The sequence below is a fragment of the Bombina bombina genome, chromosome 8 (genome assembly GCF_027579735.1).
Source record: "Bombina bombina isolate aBomBom1 chromosome 8, aBomBom1.pri, whole genome shotgun sequence".
NCBI classification, from domain to species: Eukaryota; Metazoa; Chordata; class Amphibia; order Anura; family Bombinatoridae; genus Bombina; species Bombina bombina.
The window spans coordinates 57223498-57247515 of NC_069506.1; the positions used below are offsets into that span (position 1 = coordinate 57223498).

The following is a 24018-nucleotide window of genomic DNA, read 5'->3' on the forward strand; positions in this document are numbered from 1 at the left end:
GCCAGCAATTCCTGAACTGTGATTGGAGTTCAGCAACACACCTCCCGGTCTGTACACGCATGCTTCCACATAGACCCGGTCGAGGCAACTTCCACGCTGACTGCTTGCCAGCTAATCCTGCACTGTGATTGGAGGAAGAACACACAGGTACAAGACTCGCGCTGCAGCTGCAGCACGGACACCTCTCCCATTTACAAGGCATACAAGGTACGCTCACACTACGAAGTTGAACTGTTTGCTTGTCACTACTGGTGGATATAACTTATATATATATAACAAGGTTAAGCATTGATAAGAACTCCTAAAGACTGTACCACTTACTAAGGATTATTTGTCAACCCTGACATATGGGTATTAAACAGATATTTATTCTGTAATACAGGAAGTTTCCAGATTACTCCTGTAACAAAGAAATACGTATCACTTCTAAAGTCTGACACTAACACTTTATAGAGCTAGTCTGCAGTTGAGATCCTTCAACGTTGTATTAGGGGTTACTGCACCCTGACAGTATGTGTATGTGAGTGTGTGTGTATGTGTGTGTGTGTGTCTGTGTGTGTGTGTTTGTGTGTCTGTGTGTGTATGTGTCTGTGTGTGTGTATGTGTCTTTGTGTGTTTCTGTCTGTCTGTGTGTGTCTGTGTCTGTGTATGGTTGTATGTGTCTGTGTGTGTGTGTCTGTGTGTGTATGTGTGTATGTATGTGTCTATGTATGTGTCTGTGTGTGTGTATGTATGTGTATGTATGTGTCTGTGTGTGTGTGTGTGTGTGTGTGTGTGTGTCTGTGTGTGTATGTGTGTCTGTGTGTCTGTGTGTTTGTCTGTGTATGTGTGTGTGTGTCTCTGTGTGTGTGTTGTAGGGGGGGTTAAAAAATAAAAATTTTCTCTGTAAAAACATTGTTTGTTTGGTTAAACTCAGCCATGTCTAGTTGGCTATAGGTCCAGCTATTCACATACATTTTAACCATTCAAACTTGAAATGCTCTTTAAAATGGGCTATATTTACCTGACTTCTAATTGAATTTTAAATATTTGATATCAAATTACCTTTAATTTATAATTGAATATAAATAAATTGTAAATGTAATATTATTATTGTATTTTTGAATAAACTAGTATTGTGTACTGAGGCCCTTCCAATCTAATGAAATGACACAGAGAACTGTACTGAACAAGATGGCTGCCTGTGGATTGATTTATGGCACCCCAGGAAAGTAATACAGGAGGAACTAGCTCACTGAAGACTGAACAACCCATGGAGAAGTGATTGACAGCTCATAATCATTCCAGTGTTCTGCCCATGGGAAGTCTATTGGTGTTGTAAACTGTAGGAACTGGTGGTGACATAGAACATCTCCATAGACTTTAAAAGAACATAAAGTCAACTTTCATGATTCAGACAGAGAATGGGATTTTTAACAGCTTTCTAATTTACTTATATTATTTAATTTAATCCATTCACTTTGTATCCATTGTTGAAATGCATACCTAAATAAGATCAGGAGCAGCAATGCATTACTGGGAGCTAGCTGCTTTGGCTTACTTGATGTGTTCAGCTAGCTCCCAGTAATGCATTGCTGCTCCTTCAACTAAGGAAAACAAAGCAAATTTTATAACAGAAGTAAATTGGAAATTATTTAAAATTGTATGCTCCATTTGAATTATGAAAGAAAAAAAAATTGTGTTTCATGTCCCTTTAACAGAGACACTTACCACTGTTTTACACAGTTTAGAGCAATAATGGAAACCAGACCTTTGAGAAAGTTAAAGGGATATTACACACTAGATGTTTCTTTGCATAAATGTTTTCTAAATGATCCATTTATATTGCCCATCTGGGGGTGTTTTTATAACAATGTAAAGTTTTTCTTATTTTTAATTAACATTGTGCTGCTTTCAGACTCCTAACCAAGCCCCAAAGAGTCAGATGTATACATGCGTTTACAGACTCCTGGGGCTCCATTACATATGCGGCGTCGCCCGCAAAAGCCGGCGACACCGGTTTTTACTCGGTTTTGGTATCCAATATACAGCGCCGCATATAAATGCGGCACATATATTTCACCCGTTGCCCCCAATTTTTACTCCCATAAGCTACCGCGTCTCAAATCGGTATCACATATCCAGCGCAAGGACTTACCTGGCGAAAATGGAGAAATTTTACTCCATTTTCACCTCACCACACAAAGGCAGCCGCAGCAAGCCTTGTGCTGAGTATGTGAGCACCGTAACTCCCGTAACTGCCTGAAAATATAAACTAACACCTAACGCATGCGCAATATCTATCTACCTGTCAACCACAATACCCCACCGCAATCACTAATAAAGTTTATTAACCCCTATATCCGCCATCAAACCCACATCACAACTAATAATTAAAGTATCAACCCCTAAATCTGCCCACCCAAACATTGCAAACTACCTAATAAAACTATTAACCCCTAATCCGCCATTAACCCACAACTCAATACACCTATTAAAGTATTAACCCCTAACCCGCCAAACCCACACAACGCAATGCTAATAAATCTATTAACCTCCTAAACCACCAAAGCCCACAACGCAATGCTAATAATTATATTAACCCCTAAACCGCCAAAGCCCACAACGTAAATAAATAATTAAATTACTAAGCCCCCTAATCTAACACCCCCTAAATTAACCCAAGTTACTATTAAAATAAAAAACCTAACATTACTTTAAAAATAAAAATACTACGTTTAAATTAAGATACAATTACAGAAAATAAAAAAATCTAATATTACAGAAAATAATAAACAAATTATAAAAAGTAAAAAATTAAACTTAATCCCTATGAAAATACCCACCCCCCATATAAACACCCCCTTATCTAATGCTAAACTACCAATAGCCCTTAAAAGAGCTTTTTGCAGGGCATTGCCCCAAGTTAAACAGCTCTTTTACATTAAAAATAAGTCTCCCCCTAACAGTAAAACCCCCCACTCACCAAACCCTCCAAAATAAAAAACCTAACACTAAAAACCTAACCTACCCATTGCCCTGAAAAGGTCATTTGTATGGGCATTGCCCTTAAAAAGGCATTTAGCTCTTTTGCTGCCCTTAAAAGGGTATTTAGCTCTTTTAAGACGTGCTCATCCCTAATTTAAATATAACAACCCCCCCAAAAAGTAAAAATAAATCTAAGTCTAACCACCAGGTTGGTACTCACGGCTGCTGAAGTCCGGTAGAAAAGGTCCTGTTCCAGGTGGTGAAGTCTTCTTCCAAGCAGAGACCTCTTCTTTCTTCTTCCAGGAACAAGCTGGTGTGGAGCGGAGCTGAAGACCGATGACCGATGACCGCGGAGCTGAAGGCCGGCGACCCTGAAAATGAAGACCGGCGGTCCTAGAACTGAAGACCGGCGACCCTGGAACTGAACGCCGGCTACCGGGGAGCCATGGAGCGTGGAGGATCCTCTTCGTACGATCTCCGCCGTACACTGAATAGTGAATTCAAGGTGCGCGATTAAAGATGGCGTCCCTATTGGCTGATTTGATTCTTCAAATTCAAATCAGCCAATAGGATGAGAGCTACTGAAATCCTATTGACTGTTCAAATCAGTGTTTATTTTTAATGTAAAAGAGCTGTTTAACTTAGGGCAATGCCCTGCAAAAGGACCTTTTAAGGGATATTGGTAGTTTAACATTAGATTAGGGGTGTTTTTATTTTCATTGGGATTAGGTTTAATTTTTTAATTTTTGATAATTTATTATTTTCTGTAATATTATATTTTTTATTTTCTGTAATTGTAGCTTAATTTAAACTTAGTTTTTTATTTTTAAAGTAATGTTAGGTTTTTTATTTTAATAGTTAGTAACTTTAGTATTTTTTATTTTAGGTAATTTGGGTTAATTTAGGGGGTGTTAGGTTAGGGGGTGTTATCTTAGGAGGCTTAGTAATTTAATTATGTATTTGCATTGTGGGGGATGGCGGTTTAGGGGTTAATAGTTTTAATAGGGACTTTGCGATGTGGGTTAATGGCGGATTAGGGATTAATACATTAGGTAGTTTGTGATGTTGGGGTTGGCGGATTTAGGGGTTAATACTTTTGTTAGGTAGATCGCGATGTGGGTGAATTGTGGATTAGGGGTTAATAGTTTAATCAGGCTTATTGCGTTGTGGGGTTGTCGGTTTAGGGGTTAATATATTTATTATTAGTTCCGATGTGGTTTTGATGGTGGATATAGGGGTTTTCATGTGTCGGGTTGATTTTTGGAAGGCAGGTTAGACTTTTACAGGAGATTTTTTTTATTATTATTTTCTTAGACGCTGGCAGTTTCTAAAGTGCCGTAAGTCACTAGCGACTACAGAAATTTGTATTTACTCTCACTTTGGGACATCGCTAGTTTATCCGATTTACGGCACTTTATGAACTGCTGGCACGGTATATGTAATACCCCAATGTGCGAGGGGAAATTACGTGTGGCGCGGGCTTCAGCTCTTGCGCTGAAACCTGCGCCGTATATGTAATCTCGCCCCTGATGTGTTCTGTTTAGGTTATCTGTCTTTTCATGTGCAGGGAAAGGGGAGCTAAGATAAGCTCAAAATCTCATTTTCATCAGATCCTATTATCATATAAAAAAAAGAGATAATAATCGTTTAGGGGCTTAAATAAAATCTTCACATATTATTATAGATGCTTTGGTGGTGTATTTAGGTTGGTGCTGTGTTGGGCCTCACCCACACTTAACAATTTTAGATAGTAGAATATCACATACACACTGCATTTAAATTTAGAATGAATTGAAAATAAATGTAAGCTTATTCCTCATACCACTCATCACAGCTTTATTGTAGTTGCATGAAAAAATCTCCCCCCCCTATACAAGTGAAAGCAAGGATGGCTTTCAATCACTCATTAGAAGCGTTATATGGATTGGAGTGTACAATATATATAATTATCACTCATAATCAGACAAGCCTCTGATACACTGTAGCAGGTGTCACAAACAGAACCCTCATTTTACTAACATTCTGCACATAGTGATAACATAGTGATGTAGCTGTCAGTGTCACTGATATCCCATGTGATATACAGCCTGTGCTTATCTCACACTGCAGGATGCTGGTACCATAATAAATAACAGAAATCTCAGTGATGGTGAATGACAATAATTTGTGATCATTCAATGCTTTCTGAACAGGGTCAACTACATATCAAGTAAATGAGCTCAGGTGCAATCATTGCTTAGATAGGGTCAAATCTTGCATACAATTAACAAACAAACAAAACCTTCTAATCCTGGGAATAAAAAGCTTCTAATGACACTTATATCCCCCATGTATTTACCTGGGAATAAAAAGCTTCTAATGACACTTATATCCCCCATGTATTTACCTGGGAATAAAAAGCTTCTACTGACACTTATATCCCCCATGTATTTACCTGGGAATAAAAAGCTTCTAATGACACTTATATCCACCATGTATTTACCTGGGAATAAAAAGCTTCTAATGACACTTATATCCCCCATGTATTTACCTGGGAATAAAAAGCTTCTAATGACACTTATATCCCCCATGTATTTACCTGGGAATAAAAAGCTTCTAATGACACTTATATCCACCATGTATTTACCTGGGAATAAAAAGCTTCTACTGACACTTATATCCCCCATGTATTTACCTGGGAATAAAAAGCTTCTAATGACACTTATATCCCCCATGTATTTACCTGGGAATAAAAAGCTTCTAATGACACTTATATCCCCCATGTATTTACCTGGGAATAAAAAGCTTCTAATGACACTTATATCCCCCATGTATTTACCTGGGAATAAAAAGCTTCTACTGACACTTATATCCCCCATGTATTTACCTGGGAATAAAAAGCTTCTAATGACACTTATATCCCCCATGTATTTACCTGGGAATAAAAAGCTTCTAATGACACTTATATCCCCCATGTATTTACCTGGGAATAAAAAGCTTCTACTGACACTTATATCCCCCATGTATTTACCTGGGAATAAAAAGCTTCTAATGACACTTATATCCACCATGTATTTACCTGGGAATAAAAAGCTTCTAATGACACTTATATCCCCCATGTATTTACCTGGGAATAAAAAGCTTCTAATGACACTTATATCCCCCATGTATTTACCTGGGAATAAAAAGCTTCTAATGACACTTATATCCACCATGTATTTACCTGGGAATAAAAAGCTTCTACTGACACTTATATCCCCCATGTATTTACCTGGGAATAAAAAGCTTCTAATGACACTTATATCCCCCATGTATTTACCTGGGAATAAAAAGCTTCTAATGACACTTATATCCCCCATGTATTTACCTGGGAATAAAAAGCTTCTAATGACACTTATATCCCCCATGTATTTACCTGGGAATAAAAAGCTTCTACTGACACTTATATCCCCCATGTATTTACCTGGGAATAAAAAGCTTCTAATGACACTTATATCCCCCATGTATTTACCTGGGAATAAAAAGCTTCTAATGACACTTATATCCCCCATGTATTTACCTGGGAATAAAAAGCTTCTACTGACACTTATATCCCCCATGTATTTACCTGGGAATAAAAAGCTTCTAATGACACTTATATCCCCCATGTATTTACCTGGGAATAAAAAGCTTCTACTGACACTTATATCCCCCATGTATTTACCTGGGAATAAAAAGCTTCTAATGACACTTATATCCCCCATGTATTTACAGCATCGTCCTAGCAGCATGTGGTAATATCTACTTAACTTGCTGTTTAATATTTGTTACATATAATGTCAGGTCTGTCTGTCTTTCTCTGTCACTTTCTTTCTCTTGTCTATAATCACATTATATAATGTTTATCCAAAAGTATTCAAGGGCTCGTTATTTAAAGGTAAATAAGAGGTAGTTTGTACCCAGAACCGAAATGAGAGCCCTTTCTTATACGTGACAGTAAAAAACAATATATAATACATCTATAATATGATACAGACTGAATCCAAAAGTAATTGTAACGTCGGACACAACACACAGTATACTAAAGTATTTGTATCTATCTATCTATCTATCTATCTATCATCTATCTATCATCTATCTATCTATCTATCTATCTATCTATCTAATCTATCTATCTATCTATCTATCTATCTATCTATCATCTATCTATCTATCTATCATCTATCTATCTATCTATCCTGTCTGTCTAGCCATTTATGTATCTCTCTGCCTTTCTGCCTGCCTCTCTGTCTATCATCTATCTATATATTCTATATGTCTACCTGTTTGTGAATCTATCTATCTATCTATCTATTTATCTATCTCTATATATATATCCATATATCTATGTACCTATCAATTATATATCTGTCTGTTTTGCTTTCCTCTGTGTGTCATCTGTCTATATCTCCCCTCTAGCTGTCTGCTTGTCTATCTATCTATCTATCTATCTATCTATCTATCTATCTGTCTGTCTGTCTAGCCATTTATGTATCTATCTGCCTTTCTGCCTGTCTCTCTGTCTATCATATATCTATATATTCTATCTGTCTACCTGTTTGTGTATCTATCTATCTATCTATCTATCTATCTATCTATGTACCTATCAATTATATATCTGTCTGTCTGTTTTGCTTTCCTCTCTCTGTCATCTATCTATATCTCCCCTCTAGCTGTCTGCTTGCCTGCTTGTCTATCTATCTATCTATCTATCTATCTATCTATCTATCGATTGATCTATCTATAATCTATCTATCTATCTATCTATCTATCTATCATCTATCTATCTCTATCTATCTATCTATCTCTATCTATCTATCTATCTATCGATTGATCTATCTATCTATCATCTATCTATCATCAATCTAAGTATCTATCTATCATCTATCTAGTATTTATCTATCTATCTCTATCTATCTATCTATCTATCATCTATCTATCTATCTATCATCTATCTATCTATCTATCTATCTATCTATGTATCTATCTACCATCTATCTATTTATCTATCTATCTATCAATCATCTATCTATTTATCTATCTATCTCTATCTATCTATCTATCGATTGATCTATCATCTATCTATCTATCTATCTATATCTATCTATCATCTATCTATCATCTATCTATCTATCACCTATCTATCTATCATCTATTTATCTATCTATCTCTATCTATATATCATCTATCTATCATCTATCTATCATCTATTTATCTATCTATCTCTATCTATATATATCATCTATCTATCATCTATCTATCTATCTATCTATCTATCTATCTATATATCTATCTATCATCTATCATCTATCATCTATCATCTATCTATCTATCTATCTATCTATCTATCTATCTATCTATCTATCTATATCTATCAATCCATCTACCTATCTATATTCTATATATCTGTAACTCTGCAAATCTATAATCTGTCTGTCATATAGTTGTCTGTCTGTACATCTATAAATATATATAAATGGGATTCTGTTCTTTCAGGCATGTTTACTCTGGTGGCAGCTATGGATTGAGTGGTTTCTGTGTGTAGTGGATATAAAGGTGTAAGTATTATCAGCTTGTGTTTCCCCTCTTTAGGTCTTGTATAACATCTCACAGCCTTGTGTGGGACACACTTCCAGTAACAGGTAGAAGTGTCTACAGAGCAATAAAGATAATTGCTGGGTTGTCTTCTGCAAGGCTGTGATCAAAAGGAAAGCAAAACCCCAGTGCAGTAGGTGTGAAAGTGTGCTCCTCAATTAGGCGTCTGCTTATCAAAGACAGGAGACCAAAACAGGCCCTCTTTGTTTGACAACCTATAATAAAGCTCTTAGCTACAGGCTTACTGCGGCATGTTTGATCACCATCTACTGATATTATTTGTCATATACAGAGAGCCATTTGAAATTCTGCTGTACTATATATAAGGAATGTGTCCTCTGCCAATCCACAAATTGGTCTGCAATAAACATGATGAGATATAACTTACAAATGTAAGATCTCTAATAATTTAGGTTTGTTACAAAAAAAGTTACAAACTTGTGCTCACTGGGTTATTTTAAACACATTATTATGTGGTGGTTTCTTGAATAATTATCTGAACTGATGACTTAGATACCCTATCTGGGTATTCTTTACATAGTGTATGTAATTATATGCAAGTTGCCCCCTGATTAAATGTTATATTTAGATTCTGTTTTGTATTTATATATGAGTGGAGTAGATATTACCAAACACAGGAATCAACAGGAGAAAAGAAATATGAAAAACAATTTTTTTCCCCTTAAAAAATAACTGTAATGACTTTAAGCAATTTGCAGTCTTCCATCATCCATGTTCCTTCTTATATCAAAGAAACATTAGTATCTGTTCATTTTTGTAGGTATTATGTATATATTGCTTTATTCATGGGTTTCTGATTTCATTAAAGGGACACAACCCATTTTTTTCTTTCGAGATTCAGATAGAGCATGCAATTTTAAACAACTTTCTAATTTACTCCTATTATCAATTTTTATTAATTCTTTTTGTATCTTTATTTGAAAAGCAAGAATGTAAGTTTAGAAGCCTGCCCATTTGTGGTGAGCAGCCTGGATTGTTTTTGCTGATTGGTGGCTAAATTCACCCATCAATAAACAAGTGCTTTCCAGTTCTGAACCAAAAATTGGCTCCTTAGCTTAGATGCCTTCTTTTTCAAATAAAGATAGCAAGAGAACGAAGAAAAAATGATAATAGAAGTAAATTAGAAAGTTGCTTAACATTGCATGAGCTATCTGAAGCATGAAAGAAAAAAAATTGTGTTCAGTATCCCTCTAAATCTGGAGCACACAAGACAAGAATTGAGCAAAATATTTCAATAATGATTGTATAAAATCTCTAAAATGTATTTGAGGTAAGTAGATAAAAGCATATATATTAGAGAACATATATATTAGACTATATTATTATATATTAGAGATTGTGGGTTCGCAGATAAATCATTTACTAAGCTTTTTCCAAAGGTTTCTAATCGACTCATTTGTGCTAGATACACGAATAACAAAGATGAATTCACTAAAAAGTAACTTTTGTATAGGTAACTTTTAAAAATGTGCAATAATCTCTAGTATTACACATATACATATCATTTTATATTTTATATTGCAATATATGTCCAATAAAAATGAATATAAATTTCAATTAACATGTGTAGTTCTATCTAATTATTTGTTATATTGCATTTTAATAATTTTGTTTTTCATTCTTAAATGTCAAATAAAATATGTCTCTTTTCTATATTAATGTGTTTTAGGATATTGTTGTGCCTTTCCAGATTTACTGACAGATAAAGTTTTGATAGGGACTCCTGCCATGGGATGTTGCAACCAGCAGATGCACTAAGCCCTTTTTTATGGTGTATATCTTTCCCACACTTTCAAGTCTTTTATCACAATACCAGCTCCAGATGCTAGGCTGGTCTGTCACAGCTCAATGTGACACACGTTATTGGTCCCTGGCCCTCTGTGATTGGCTGCTGAGTGTGGGAAACTGTCCTGAGCTAGGGACTCACACATTATTATGCACAAGGAGGAGTATAAAGCTTTGAGACTGCTGGTTGTGAGTCAGACAGCAATCTGACCTCCACTGGAGTAATACTATCTCTCAAATACTGACTGCAAGATACAGAAATGGCACCTTGCAATACTCAAATTCAAATTGGAGAAGAAAATTCTTGCAAGCAAACCAGAAAGGTAAATTTCTCTTCATATAATGCACTTCACTTTTTCCAGATCATCTCTTACACCTCAACCTAAGTATATTTTTCTGCATCACTCTTTATTTCTTTTTCCATAACTAAAATAATTCTCTTAAATCACAATTCTCTACTCTGTTTTTCTTTTTTTCCATCATTCATGATCTAAAATACTTTATGTTTCTCATATATATTTATCAATTTTGAATTAAATTGCAATAAACTAATAATTATTTATATTTTTGTTTTTCCAGCTAAGGAAGCCAGTGATTGAGAAGATGAGGAGAGATCGTATTAACAGCAGCATTGAGCAACTCAGGATATTGCTGGAGAAAGAGTTTCAGAAACAGCAACTTCCATCCAAACCAGAGAAGGCTGATATCCTGGAGATGACAGTGAGCTTCCTGCAACAGCATCTGGCTGCTAAATGTAAGTATCTAAATCTATATAAAATGATTCAGTTAACTGTTTGCTGAAAAAACAGACGATAATTTTGAGCAAAATATCAGCAACTTATTTCTAATGTGTTTTATTTACAGATATGTCAACAGCCAACCAAACCCATAAAGAAGGATTCTCAAAATGCCTGAAAGAGTCTGAAAATTTCTTAGCAGCCCATGAAGACACTAAGAACCACCAGTGGAATCTTCTGAGACATTTCCACACCCAGCACATTACATCAAATGAAGTTATCCACACAGCAGTGACCAATCCACAGATAATAACTGGTCTTCCAACAAGGGACACCAGCAAATCCCTTTGGAGACCTTGGTAAATGCCAGTTTGGACAATCAGAAATATTCACTTTCTCATCCACTCAACTTAGTAAGTCCTATGTGACTGAATATGTGTAATGTGTATTATTTACACATAATTATTATGGATTTTGCATTCAGAGTACAATCTGAAGTCTTGTGGTTCTTTCTTTGGGATTATTATATTTGTTTTCCCTAATAGGGAATTACAGTAGTTTGTCTTTTAAAGATACATGCATGTTGTTAAATGATATGTGGTTATACCACAGTGAAGATGTCTAATATATTTAAGTTTGCAATATTTGCACAATGATAATTAAGGTACAGCACTAGCTGATTACATGACCCAATTGTGTGCCAAATGCATCAGGCAGAACTAGGGTTAAACTATAATGTGTTTATTATTACATGTAATAATTATGTGTATTTCAAATAGAAATTACATTTCAATGACCTTTATCCAGTCAGTTATATATGATTGTATGATACATAACATATTACTGAGAGAAAGGTAGCCTCAACTGAGGAGTTCTATAAAGTATTTTTCTAAAAGAAAAAACAAAACAATGAGTTTATTTCTGTGAAATAATTTGTGCATTGCAGGTATGGTATTGTTAGGTATCATGCCAGTGAAGTGATATATTTATTGTATGTACTATAGGTATATTTTGTTGTGATTTTAAGTGCAGCTCACAATGTGAGAAATGTTCTCTTTATTACTTAAAGGATCGTATACATGGTAGATTTATATTTAATCTACTTATTATTATACATAAGTGTTTTATGTATGTATTATGTGCTATTATGTAACATTTGTTTTAAATGTTAATATTTGTATGCATTCTGTTCACAAGTGCATTATCTGTAACGTTCATACAGACAAATAAATTCAAAACGGATGAAAAGACGACATTGTGTTGTTTTAATATCACCAAAATGTTTAAATGTCTGTTAATTAATCTAACTATGTATCTATTATATATCAATCAATCTATCTATGCATCTATTATATATCAATCAATCAATCAATCAATCAATCTATCTATCTATCTATCTATCTATCTATCTATCTATCTATCTATCTATCTATCTATCTATCTATCATCTATTATATATTAATCAATATATTTACCAATGTATCTATTATATATCAATCTATCTGTATCTATTACATATCAATCAATATATCTATCATTTATCTATCTATCTATCTATCTATCTATCTATCTATCTATCTCCTTCTGTCTAATAAATCTATCTATATATATATATATATATATATATATATATATATATCTACCATCTCCTTCTATCTATCTATCTATCTATCTATCTATCTACTATCTATCTACCACCTCCTTCTGTCAAATCTATATATCTATCTACAATCTCCTTCTGTCAAATCTATATAATCTATCATCTATCTATCTATCTATCTATCTATCTATCTATCTATCTATCTATCTATCTGTCTGTCTGTCTGTCTGTCTGTCTGTCTGTCTATCCATCTATATCTATCATCTATCTATCTATCTATCTATCTATCTATCTGTCTATCTATCTATCTATATATCTATATATCTACCATCTCCTTCTATCTGTCTATCTATCTATCTATCTATCTATCATATAATTATTATTAGTATGAGTATTATTACAATATATTAAGTTAGCAAAAGCTGCAACACTAAAACAAAAAAATAAATAAACATTTGTTACGATGAAACACATAAGTAAAAAAGTGACATACTCATACGCATATCTGTAGACAGGCTGGCATTCTGCTTTGTGCATATAATAACTATCCTGTTAACCTCATGTGCCGTCACAACCAATCAACAAACATGTCACCAGGCCTACTGCAGTATGCTGATTTCCATCTCTCAACGTGCAAGGACCCAATGTCAAAACTACAGGTTTTATTTTGCTAAAATGATACAAGCTATGGTGTGTTTAGACGTGCAGACTGATTACATATATTTATTTATGTTTGGGAAGCTTTATCTGACATATTACATTACTGCACACTACCTGGGCACCTTTCCAAATGTCATAGTTTCTCAATGGTACACTTTATATGTCTGTCATCTGTCATATCCCAAACGTTAATGCCTTAATGGTTTTGTATTTATTTATTTATTTATTTAAGAAAAGAACAACCCCCCAATACCACTTTCATATTATTATTAATATTATTATTATGACTACTACTATGACAATATTTATGTATTTGGAAAGAGACGACAGAAAACAGAGAATGCAGTCTGGGGTATAAGGATGATATTCCCTAGAGAGTTTCCTGTATTGACCATAGGTGTGTTCAAACAACTGGTGAGCTAGGAAGGAATGTAAAAAAAACAACAACCCCCCCCCCAAAAAAAAAACAACCATTTTTATTTGCATAATTTAATATCAAAGAAAGCCACTTTATTCCCATGTAAATAACAATAAATAATTCATGTATTTAGTCAGCTATGCAGAAAGATACTCTAGGCTGGCAATCTTTATATATTTAAAATAGTGTTATTACCTGAAAAAAAAATGTGCTCTATTCTTGTTTCATTTTAGGAAAGAGGTTAAACTCAACTCAAGATCCCAGTAAATGTATCACCATATATCTTGTTTGCACAAGCAACCATAATAATTACAGAGCAGTGTTTTGCAACATTATCTGTAGATTTGTTATACAATGTTGCAAAACACTGCTGCCATAGAGTACTATTGACACATGCACACTCCTGAGCTGCCTAGTTTTACTCTTCAATTAAAGATACCAAGAGAACAAAGCAAATTTGATAACTGAAGTAAATTGAAAAGTTGTTTAAAATGGCATGCTCTATCTAAATAAGAAAAGTTTATTTTTGTCTTTACTGTCCCTTTAACTCACAGCCTAATAATCCACATAAGCAGTTAACTTTAAAAGGTTGAGTCATAGATACAAAGTTCTACAATACTTTAATGTATATATAGTGTCTCTGCAATTATAAAAGTAGTGTCCAGTTAAAAATAATAATAAAATAATATATATATCCAGGGGTTTATATCCCTATGCATTTACACGATTAATTATTAAAATAATAATTATAGGCATTTGTTTTATATTTTAGTTCCAAATAAATATGAGTGTAAAATCTGTCCTTTAACTCAAATGTCCATAAAATGATTCAGTCCTCCCTATCAATGTTATTAGGTTCTCATAGTTACCAGTTCATTTGCATTGCCATCTATACCTGTGAACGTGTGCTGCATAACACTTGTCACATGCCAGTATATCCTGGTGTGATAAATGTCACCTTCCTTTCCTGCCTTTCATGTATGCATGTGTCAGACACACTTTCACACCTTCCTAGCAGGATCCAAACCTAGTTGTAGCTGTATAATTGTTATTGCCCTCCCTTGTAGTGCAGAAAGTATCAACATTAGTTTCCGCATTGTAGCTTCTTAAATAAATCAAATTCTTTTTGAAATGTTGCCATAACTGGAGAATTTGTATTTATCCCAAATTACTTTGCAAACAGTATATTATACTAACTAGTAAACGGCAATATACTCTAGCTTTATTTTTATATTTTATTTTGCCCTTTTGTTTAAAAAGGTATAAAGTGATCATGGGAAAAATATTGTGAACCTGTGATTGGAGTTATAGTGCTGCTCTTTTGAATATGACAAATAATATGGCGTTCTTACTATAATAGCTAATACTTTCAATAAGACTATACAAGAGGTATACCACTAATATATATTTTGTTCATATTATTATTGGGGGGAGTAGGGTCTGGTTGGCAATAATATGTATGTGGGGGGGGGGGGGGGTGTAAAGGCTATGAGAGGATAAATATCTAGTAAATAAATATGTATTAATGGTTGTATTCAAAGTTAGATGTAAAATGTCTGTTTCACCTATTTTGTCCCATAAAACGCTGTTTTAGTAGTATTGGTATATTTTCTAGACTACATATTCAGTGTATATTTACAAATAATCTTTATCTTTTTATATGTAATCATATACCCCACCCATAACATTTATATAATGCATAATACATATTTGTATATCTGCTCACTATTTTACTGTGTAATTAACTAGGTCTATTGCAAGGATACAATTAAAGGGACATGAAACCCAAAATTTTTCTTTCATGATTTAGAAAGAGTGTGCAATTTTAAACAACTTTCTAATGTACTTCTATTATCTAATTTGTTTCATTCTCTTGATATTCTTTGCTGAAAAGCATATCTAGATAGGTTCAGTAGCTGCTGATTGGTGGGTGCATAAAGATGCCTCGTGTGATTGGCTCACCCATATGCATTACTATTTCTTCAACAAAGGATATCTAAAAAATAAAACAAATTAGATAATAGAAGTAAATTTGAATATTCATGGTTATGCATCTTTGGTATAAATTTGTTGCTTGTACTTTTTTTTGTGCTAATTTTATAGTGTATTACCCTATACAGAAATCTACATCTGTTTGTATTATGGAAGACTTATGTATTTTTTATTTATTTTAATTTAGCCAAATCAGATATTGAAGTTTTAATGAAATCCAGTTTGGATATTTTTTATGTTTGTATTAAGAATTAAGATCCTGAAATAATCTTTAATAAATTGAAGTCACTGGTAATTCAACACATTTAATTTCAGCAGATGTCTGGGAGATGATTTTTTAGTGTCTTCTTCCATGTCAGACTGTTCCCACAGTATCTCTCATCATTCACAGCGTCTGCATTATATTATATGACCATCTTCAGATGTCTTCTGTTACATTTGAATGTGACACACGTCTATTGTCTGTGACATCCAGCTAATGACCCTGCTGAGTGTGGGAAAGGCTGGCATCCTGAATTTCACACAGAGATACTACCTAGGTTATCCTGAAGATCTGCTAATTTATGCATGACCTGGGGAGGGGGTACTTAAATATGTAATGTGTGACTGACAGCCAACAATCTTCTAGAATTACAACATTTTTCAATTGCTTTAGACACAAGCTGTTTCCGACCCAATCCCTAAAAAAATTATGTAAATTTAATATATTATTAGAGTTTTAAAATTGCTGACATGGAATATGTATAATAGTATTGTGTATTAAAATAAGTTACTTATGTGTAAGGATTGAAGAGAAATAATATGAAACTCAAATATTTTTTGATAATTATAAATGTTTTCTATCAATAAAAATACAAATATTTCATATCAAAATCTTAAATAATTCTAGGGCAATTTTGAGCTAAATTATTTAGGTTTAAGCAACTATTTAAAAACATTTGTTGAAACCAATTATATAGAATTTGATGTAACAATACATTCTTAAAACCAATGGCTTGCAATACAAACACATTAAAATAATTCATGTTGAAAACAATTTGTAAGGAACTATAAAATCCAGAAATTATGTTGGTGAAATTAATCTGAGCCAGCAGGTTAATTGGTTTAATTTAAAGAAATATGTATAACATTGTAAAATGTGTACGATAGATTGAGTGAATATATTAATTAATTTGTTAAATTGTTTAATAATTGTGTTTATATTTGATATAACTGTTCTAAATTTATCAATGACATTATCCATACCTATGATCGTTATTCTGCATCAAGAAGCTACAACTCTTGTACCTACAGCAAATGCAATAACTTATCTGGATCCATTGCCATTACCTACAGCTTGGTCTGGAGCATATTGCTGTATATCTACATCACCTGCACACTCTCCCAGACACTTATATTACTCTTCTTTGATATGAAGGTGCCACTTGTCACACACTTAAAGACACACACTTTCACACACTAGTGCTAAATTTACTTATGACCAGTGTCTGTGACAGTTTTTGTGATAGTGTCACATGCTCCAAAGTAGAAACTAAAATAGTTGTATCCTGTAATTAAAGGGACAGTGTACAGTAAAATTGTTACACCAGCTGCAGAATATAAAATGTATCGGAAATTGCTCCTTTAGGTATATGTTTATATTTAAATAGCTTTTTCTGTCAGCTGAAACAATATCCTAAACAAACAGCCTAAGCCTACCCCAGACGGTCCGTATTAGCTTATCTCTCTAAATTTATACAAACCCCCCTTATCTCTCAGTACCTCTCTGCCCCACCCCCTCTGGGGCTTGATTTACTTATACAACTTCTTGTTTACATAAGTACTGAAATTGTCAGTATAGAGCTGGATACAACAGGCAAAAGTAGTTATCTTCAATTACACAATAAATGTAAAGGAACTATATGTAAACAAATGGGTCTTTCTTCATAAACATGTTTATAGCTATTATTACTTATATAACATATCATTTTGCAAGATGGGTGACACTCTTATATTTGTTTTATTTTAAAGGGGGTTAAGAAGCACACACATATAATGCATGTGTGATTTTAATCTTATGGACTTCCCAACACTATATATATAGATCTTTTTGTAATTTATGTGTAATAAAGTAATATTATTTTGAATAATAGTCTTGATTACTGGCCCCAGATGCTGCTCTTGTCTGTTCTGATTTAATGAGGACACACTTGCATTGTCCTTGTCGTCAATGTGATTGGACACTGGGTGTGGGAACCTTACTCAGACCATAGCTCCCACACATCATTATGCAGAATAACAAGTATATATAGGGGGGATTCTATTCTGTGAGATATAAACAACTCCAGCACTACATGAGAGAATAGAAGATTACCATTGCTAGATATGGATATTGTTCCCAAAATGGCACATGAAATAAGAGGTATTTTTCTGGGATATTTTAAAATACATGTCAGTCTGCAGAAGATATAAGATTATTTATTCATTTTATTCTTCATTTTTTTCTTCTACAGTTAGAGAAGCCACGTTCTATATCGAGAAATGCAGATCATTTACAGTCTCCAAAGCTAAGAGTTACTGGAAGATGATTCAGCAGAGATTTCCTTACATTCAGGGCTACAGGCAATTCAGATGAACAAGGAAAAACAGCTGACAGGATACAGGTAAGTCCCTCTGCTGAACTATTATTTATGCAATGATTTTAATGTTATTATTTTACTAACATATTTTAATAAATATACTATTAGTTTAATATAGTAAGCTGATGTTTGTTTCTTTAAGGAAACACTCAGTGTAGATGTCATAGATGTTTCTATGGGTGCTTATTGTGGCATTAACTGCAGTCCTGAAGTTACTAAGCAGTTTGTTTTTTACACTTGCAGTGTTTAGTTAAAGGGACAGTTCACCCAAAAACTTTCTCCCTTTTAAATTATTCCCAATGATCCTTTTAACCTGCTAGAATGTATTAAATTGGTTGCAAGTAGCTCCTTTACTCATATTTCAGCATTTGAAATAGCTGATTTAGCTTGTGGTTTCCCAACCTATACTGAAAGTTTTGATACTGGCGTATACACTATTGACAAGCCAGCAGAAGAAGTTACACTCTCAGTGGGGGGCATGATAATTAAGTAATAAAATGATAATTTTCCATTGTTCTCTCTATGTATTGAGCTTTGGTGTTCCAGACAAATATAAGATAAGGAAGAAAGTCTGTGTACATGAAAGTGATAACATAATGAGATCTGATATTACCTGAAGCTCAACCCATTGTAATAGGCTGTGGTTTCAAAGCACAAAACCAGCTACTTCAGATACACAAATAAACCTGAAAATGCAATTTCTCAAATATTTTATACTCTGCAGTTGGTATAACAAGTCATTTAAAATACATTTATGGGAAAACAATTTTACAGTGTACTGTCCCTTTAAGGAGAAGAGAGATACATATCAAATAAAAAGCAAGGAATTGGTAATATATTGCACTCTTTGTAGTCAATTTAGCACCCCCAAATATGATGGTCTAGAAACGACATTGGTTGACTATACGGATAATATGCAAATGTCAGAAGAATTAGATAAATTAGTACTGTTATCCCCAGGATTCTTTAGAGACAATGAAATAAAGAAAGCACCTAGAGACCACGTGGGTCCTTTGCTTGTAAATAATCCTTTACAGACATGCAATGCAATATACTTGGTCACCACTAGGAGGCAGTTTATTTCTTTTTTGGACCTTTCATACATTTAAAAAAAAAAAATAAAAAATATTTCCCCAACATCTAATTATGCAATTCAAATAGAGTCTGGAAATATGGTGAGATTATTCACCATGTAGTTCCATAACGTCTCACTAAAAACCTTTCAAGCGTAAGAATTTATAGCCAAGGAGAGATACCAAAAAAATCGTATACATTAACATACGTTACATGTGTAAACTTAATCTAATCTTGTCTGTCTATCATCTATCTATCTATCTATCTATCTATCTATCTATCTATCTATCTATCTATCTATCTATCTATATCTATCTATCTATCTATCTATCTATCTATCTATCTATCTATCTATCTATATCTATCTATATCATCTGTCTGTCAGTCTGTATCTATCTATCTATCTATCTATCTATCTATCATCTATCTATCTATCTATCTATCTATCTATCTATATCATCTATCTGTCTGTCAGTCTGTATCTATCTATCTATCTATCTATCTATCTATCTATCTATCTATCTATCTATCTATCTCTTGCTCTCACTCTCTCTTTCTCTCTCTCTCTTCACCAATCAATCAATCAATCAATCAATCAATCAATCAATCAATCAATCAATCATTCATTCATTCATTCATTCATTCAATCAATCAATAAATCTCTCTCTCTATCATCTCTCTCTCTCTCTCTCTCTCTCTCTCTTCATCAATCAATCAATCAATCAATCAATCAATCAATCAATCAATCATTCTTTCTATCTATCTATCATCTATCTATTATCTATCTATCTATCTATCTATCTATCTATCAATCTATATATCTATCTCTTCATCTATCTATCTATCTATCTATCTATCTATCTATTTATCTATCTATCATCTATCTATCTATCTATCTATCTATCTATCTATCTATCTATCTATCTATCTATCTATCTATCTCTTCATCAATCTATCATCTCTCTCTCTCTCTCTCTCTCTCTCTCTCTCTCCTCAAATTCTTCTCCATTATTTCTTCTACAATAAATAATTTATTGTATCCTTGACATGAATTCCATGTTTTTTTTCCTTTCATGATTGATAGATAAGGAATACTGTTTTGCTAAAAAATGGAGATAAACGTTACAATTTAATTCTGTTAACAGATTTATTTAGTTCTCATGGGATTCTTTGGTGAAGTGAATATCTAGGTATGCAGCGTGCATGTGTCTAGTTAATTACATGAATAGTACTTTTGAGAACTAGATGACAGCAGGGTTTGTACATTGTATAACATTGTTAAAGGGACAGTAAAGTCAATTTTTTTTTTTTTTTTTATTATTATTCAGATAGAGCATGTAATGTTAAACAACTTTCCAATTTACTTAAATGACCTAATTTGCTTTGTTTACTTGGTATCCTTATTTGAAAAGCATACCTAGGTAGGCTCAAGAGTAGCAATGCTAGGAGCTAGATGCCGATTGGTGGCTCCACATATATGCCTTATGTCATTGGCTCACCTGATGTGTTCAGCTATCTCACAGTAGTGCATTGCTGCTCTTTCAACAAAGGATACCTTTGATAAATTTGATAACTGAAGAAAACTGGAAATTTGTTTAAACATGTATACTCTGTCTGAATCATCAAATAAATATTTTGGGTTTCATGTCCTATTAAAATAATTCTTAAAAATTGCTGTCATATATATTCTTTCTATCTGCTTTTCAACAAAGGATACCAAGGGAACTAAATGCATTTGATAATGGAAGTAAATTTGATGTTTTATGTTTATTTAATTATTTCTGGAATTTGTTTAGCTTTGCTTTAAGCCTTCTGTGCATAGCAATAATAAAACAAATCTTTATTAGAAGCTAGCAGACAAGGGCTGCACAACTTTCAGCTAAGGACCAAAATGCACCTCTGGTCATTGACTTCCTCTACCCATGAATACACATGGTTATTCTATTGGTTATTGGTTATGGTTATTCTATTGGTTATAGGTTATGGTTATTCTATTGGTTATTGGTTATGGTTATTCTATTGGTTATAGGTTATGGTTATTCTATTGGTTATTGGTTATGGTTATTCTATTGGTTATAGGTTATGGTTATTCTATTGGTTATAGGTTATGGTTATTCTATTGGTTATTGGTTATGGTTATTCTATTGGTTATAGGTTATGGTTATTCTATTGGTTATTGATTATGGTTATTCTATTGGTTATTGGTTATGGTTATTCTATTGGTTATTGGTTATTCTATTGGTTATTGGTTATGGTTATTCTATTGGTTATTGGTTATTCTATTGGTTATTGGTTATTCTATTGGTTATTGGTTATGGTTATTCTATTGGTTATTGGTTATGGTTATTCTATTGGTTATTGGTTATGGTTATTCTATTGGTTATAGGTTATGGTTATTCTATTGGTTATTGGTTATGGTTATTCTATTGGTTATTGGTTATGGTTATTCTATTGGTTATAGGTTATGGTTATTCTATTGGTTATTGGTTATGGTTATTCTATTGGTTATAGGTTATGGTTATTCTATTGGTTATTGGTTATGGTTATTCTATTGGTTATTGGTTATGGTTATTCACATTTCACCCATGTGCAAGTCCACATTTTTAATTTGATTAATTAAGTTTTGTAAGTATTTTCCCCAGCCTGGAAAAAAATAAAAAATAAAAAAAATAAAAATAGATACATTCTAAGGTGGTTCCTTATTTAAAAAATATATATATTTTTAATGTTATTAAAAAAACCAGGAAAATATTATAAGCTTTCCCCTTATTTAAAAAACAAACAAAACTAAATCCTTTGGCAACATTAGTAAAAATACTTCTAGTAAAAGTTAATACTGTTTCAGTAGCATACACACATATGCTACTTGTAACTAGATGATCTGGATTCAAACACTAAGCCTGCTCAGAGAACTTGCGGTGTCGTGTATAGTGTCAGTGAACTTAAACTTCAGATAGCGCACCACAATTTTAAACAACTTTCAAATTTACTTCCATTAACAAAATGTGCACAGTCTTTATATATTTACACTTTGTGAGTCGCCTGCCTCTACTGTGCAAGATTTCTCAGACTATATGTATATGCATTTGTGATTGGCTAATGGCTGTCACATAAAATTTACATAACTTTGAAATTTGACAGAAAAAAAAATCTACTACTCATTTGAAGTTCAAAATAAGTGCTATTGCATTGTCTTGTTATCATGCATGTGTTCATTATGCAAATCTACTGTATTTACTGGTTCTTTAAAGGGATACTAAACCCAAACTTTTTCTTTCATTATTTAGATAGAGCATGCAATTTTTAGAAACTTTCTAATTTACTCATATTATCAAATTTTCTTTGTTCTCTTGCTATCTTTATTTAAAAAGCACAAATGTAAAGCTTAGGAGATGGCCCATTTTAGGTTTAGCAGCCTGGATAGGGCTTGCTTATTAGTGGCTACATTTAGCTACCAATAAGCCAGCCTAACTCAGGTTATGAACCATAAATGGGTCGGCTCCTAAACTTTACATTCCTGCTTTTTAAATAAAAATAGCAAGAATACAAAGAAAAAATTGATAATAGAAGTAAATTAGAAGTTTCTTAAAATTACATGCTCTATCTGAATCATGAAAGTTTAATTTTGACTTTACTGTCCCTTTAATTTGTGTCATACAAACTACTGATATCTCTCTGAGAAGGTTTGGTGTTTGAACACTGGTGCACAGGACAATTATTATTAATATTATCATTATGTGTTTAGCACTGAAAACTTCCATAGCTCTCACAGATCATGTGCTTATATTGCTAAAAAAACAGTAATACATTTTACTAGAAGCATTTCTACTTATGGAAATGCACTGCAATAATCCTTGTATATAAAATGTAAATGTACCCATGCAGATTTCAGTTTTGACATTTCTGTCCCTATAAAGACACACATCTGTACCTATATGAGTTACAGGGGGAATAATTGCACACACAGTTAAATGTAAAAGCATTGTTATTTTTTTTTTTTTTTTAATTTGTTAAATTCTTTTTTAGGTGTTGCAAGACTACAACATGCAGAAGAATTGCACCAAGGAGCAACTCTGGTGCAACTGGCAATTTCAGAATATATAATGTTCCTTACAGTAGATACCAAGCTATGAATGCCTTACATCTAATTGCTTGACCATGGAGGGTGAAGACTATGGGATCACAGCAAGAATATACTAAATCTGTCTCTATAGATCATGTGCTCACTGAAAAGTGACACATTTGTAACAGAACAATATTGTTGTATTTTTGTTTCACTGAAGTTGAAGCAACTAAGAACATGTCTCTCTCGATATTGCATCTAATTGGTACTTGAGTTCCCCCTGGTTACCAGAATTATAGATCTATTTTTGGCTTGTATTTAAAATAGCAAGTTTTCTAGTTTTTGGCATTGAAAATGACAAATCTAAGAATCTTACTTGTAATGCAGCAGCACAATCGTGCACTGCCTAATGTATTTAGTTTCACAATGGGGGTTTGGCAGTTTCACTTGATTGAAACTAATACAAAGTGTGCACTTGCTGCACTTCCAGA

General features: G+C 33.2%; 1 protein-coding gene and 1 long non-coding RNA gene across 2 annotated transcripts; both read left to right on the forward strand.

Moving 5' to 3' along the window:
• The first annotated feature begins 10573 nt into the window (after positions 1-10573).
• Positions 10574-11783, forward strand: LOC128637985 (transcription factor HES-5-like). Its single transcript, XM_053689869.1, has 3 exons — positions 10574-10688; positions 10945-11119; positions 11230-11783. The coding sequence occupies exons 1-3, from the start codon at positions 10626-10628 to the stop codon at positions 11463-11465; spliced, it is 474 nt and encodes a 157-aa protein (XP_053545844.1). The 5' UTR covers positions 10574-10625; the 3' UTR covers positions 11466-11783.
• Positions 11784-18104: 6321 nt separating this feature from the next.
• Positions 18105-23619, forward strand: LOC128637986 (uncharacterized). Its single transcript, XR_008399024.1, has 3 exons — positions 18105-18173; positions 18265-18414; positions 23491-23619. It is a non-coding gene; the product is annotated as an uncharacterized LOC128637986 (long non-coding RNA).
• The last annotated feature ends 399 nt before the right edge of the window (positions 23620-24018 follow it).

Coding starts and splice junctions, on each gene's coding strand:
- LOC128637985 (XM_053689869.1), top strand. CDS start 10,626: ATGGCACCTTGCAATACTCAAATTCAAATTGGAGAAGAAAATTCTTGC. Junction 10,689..10,944: donor CTTGCAAGCAAACCAGAAAG/GTAAATTTCTCT, acceptor TTGTTTTTCCAG/CTAAGGAAGCCAGTGATTGA. Junction 11,120..11,229: donor ACAGCATCTGGCTGCTAAAT/GTAAGTATCTAA, acceptor TTTTATTTACAG/ATATGTCAACAGCCAACCAA.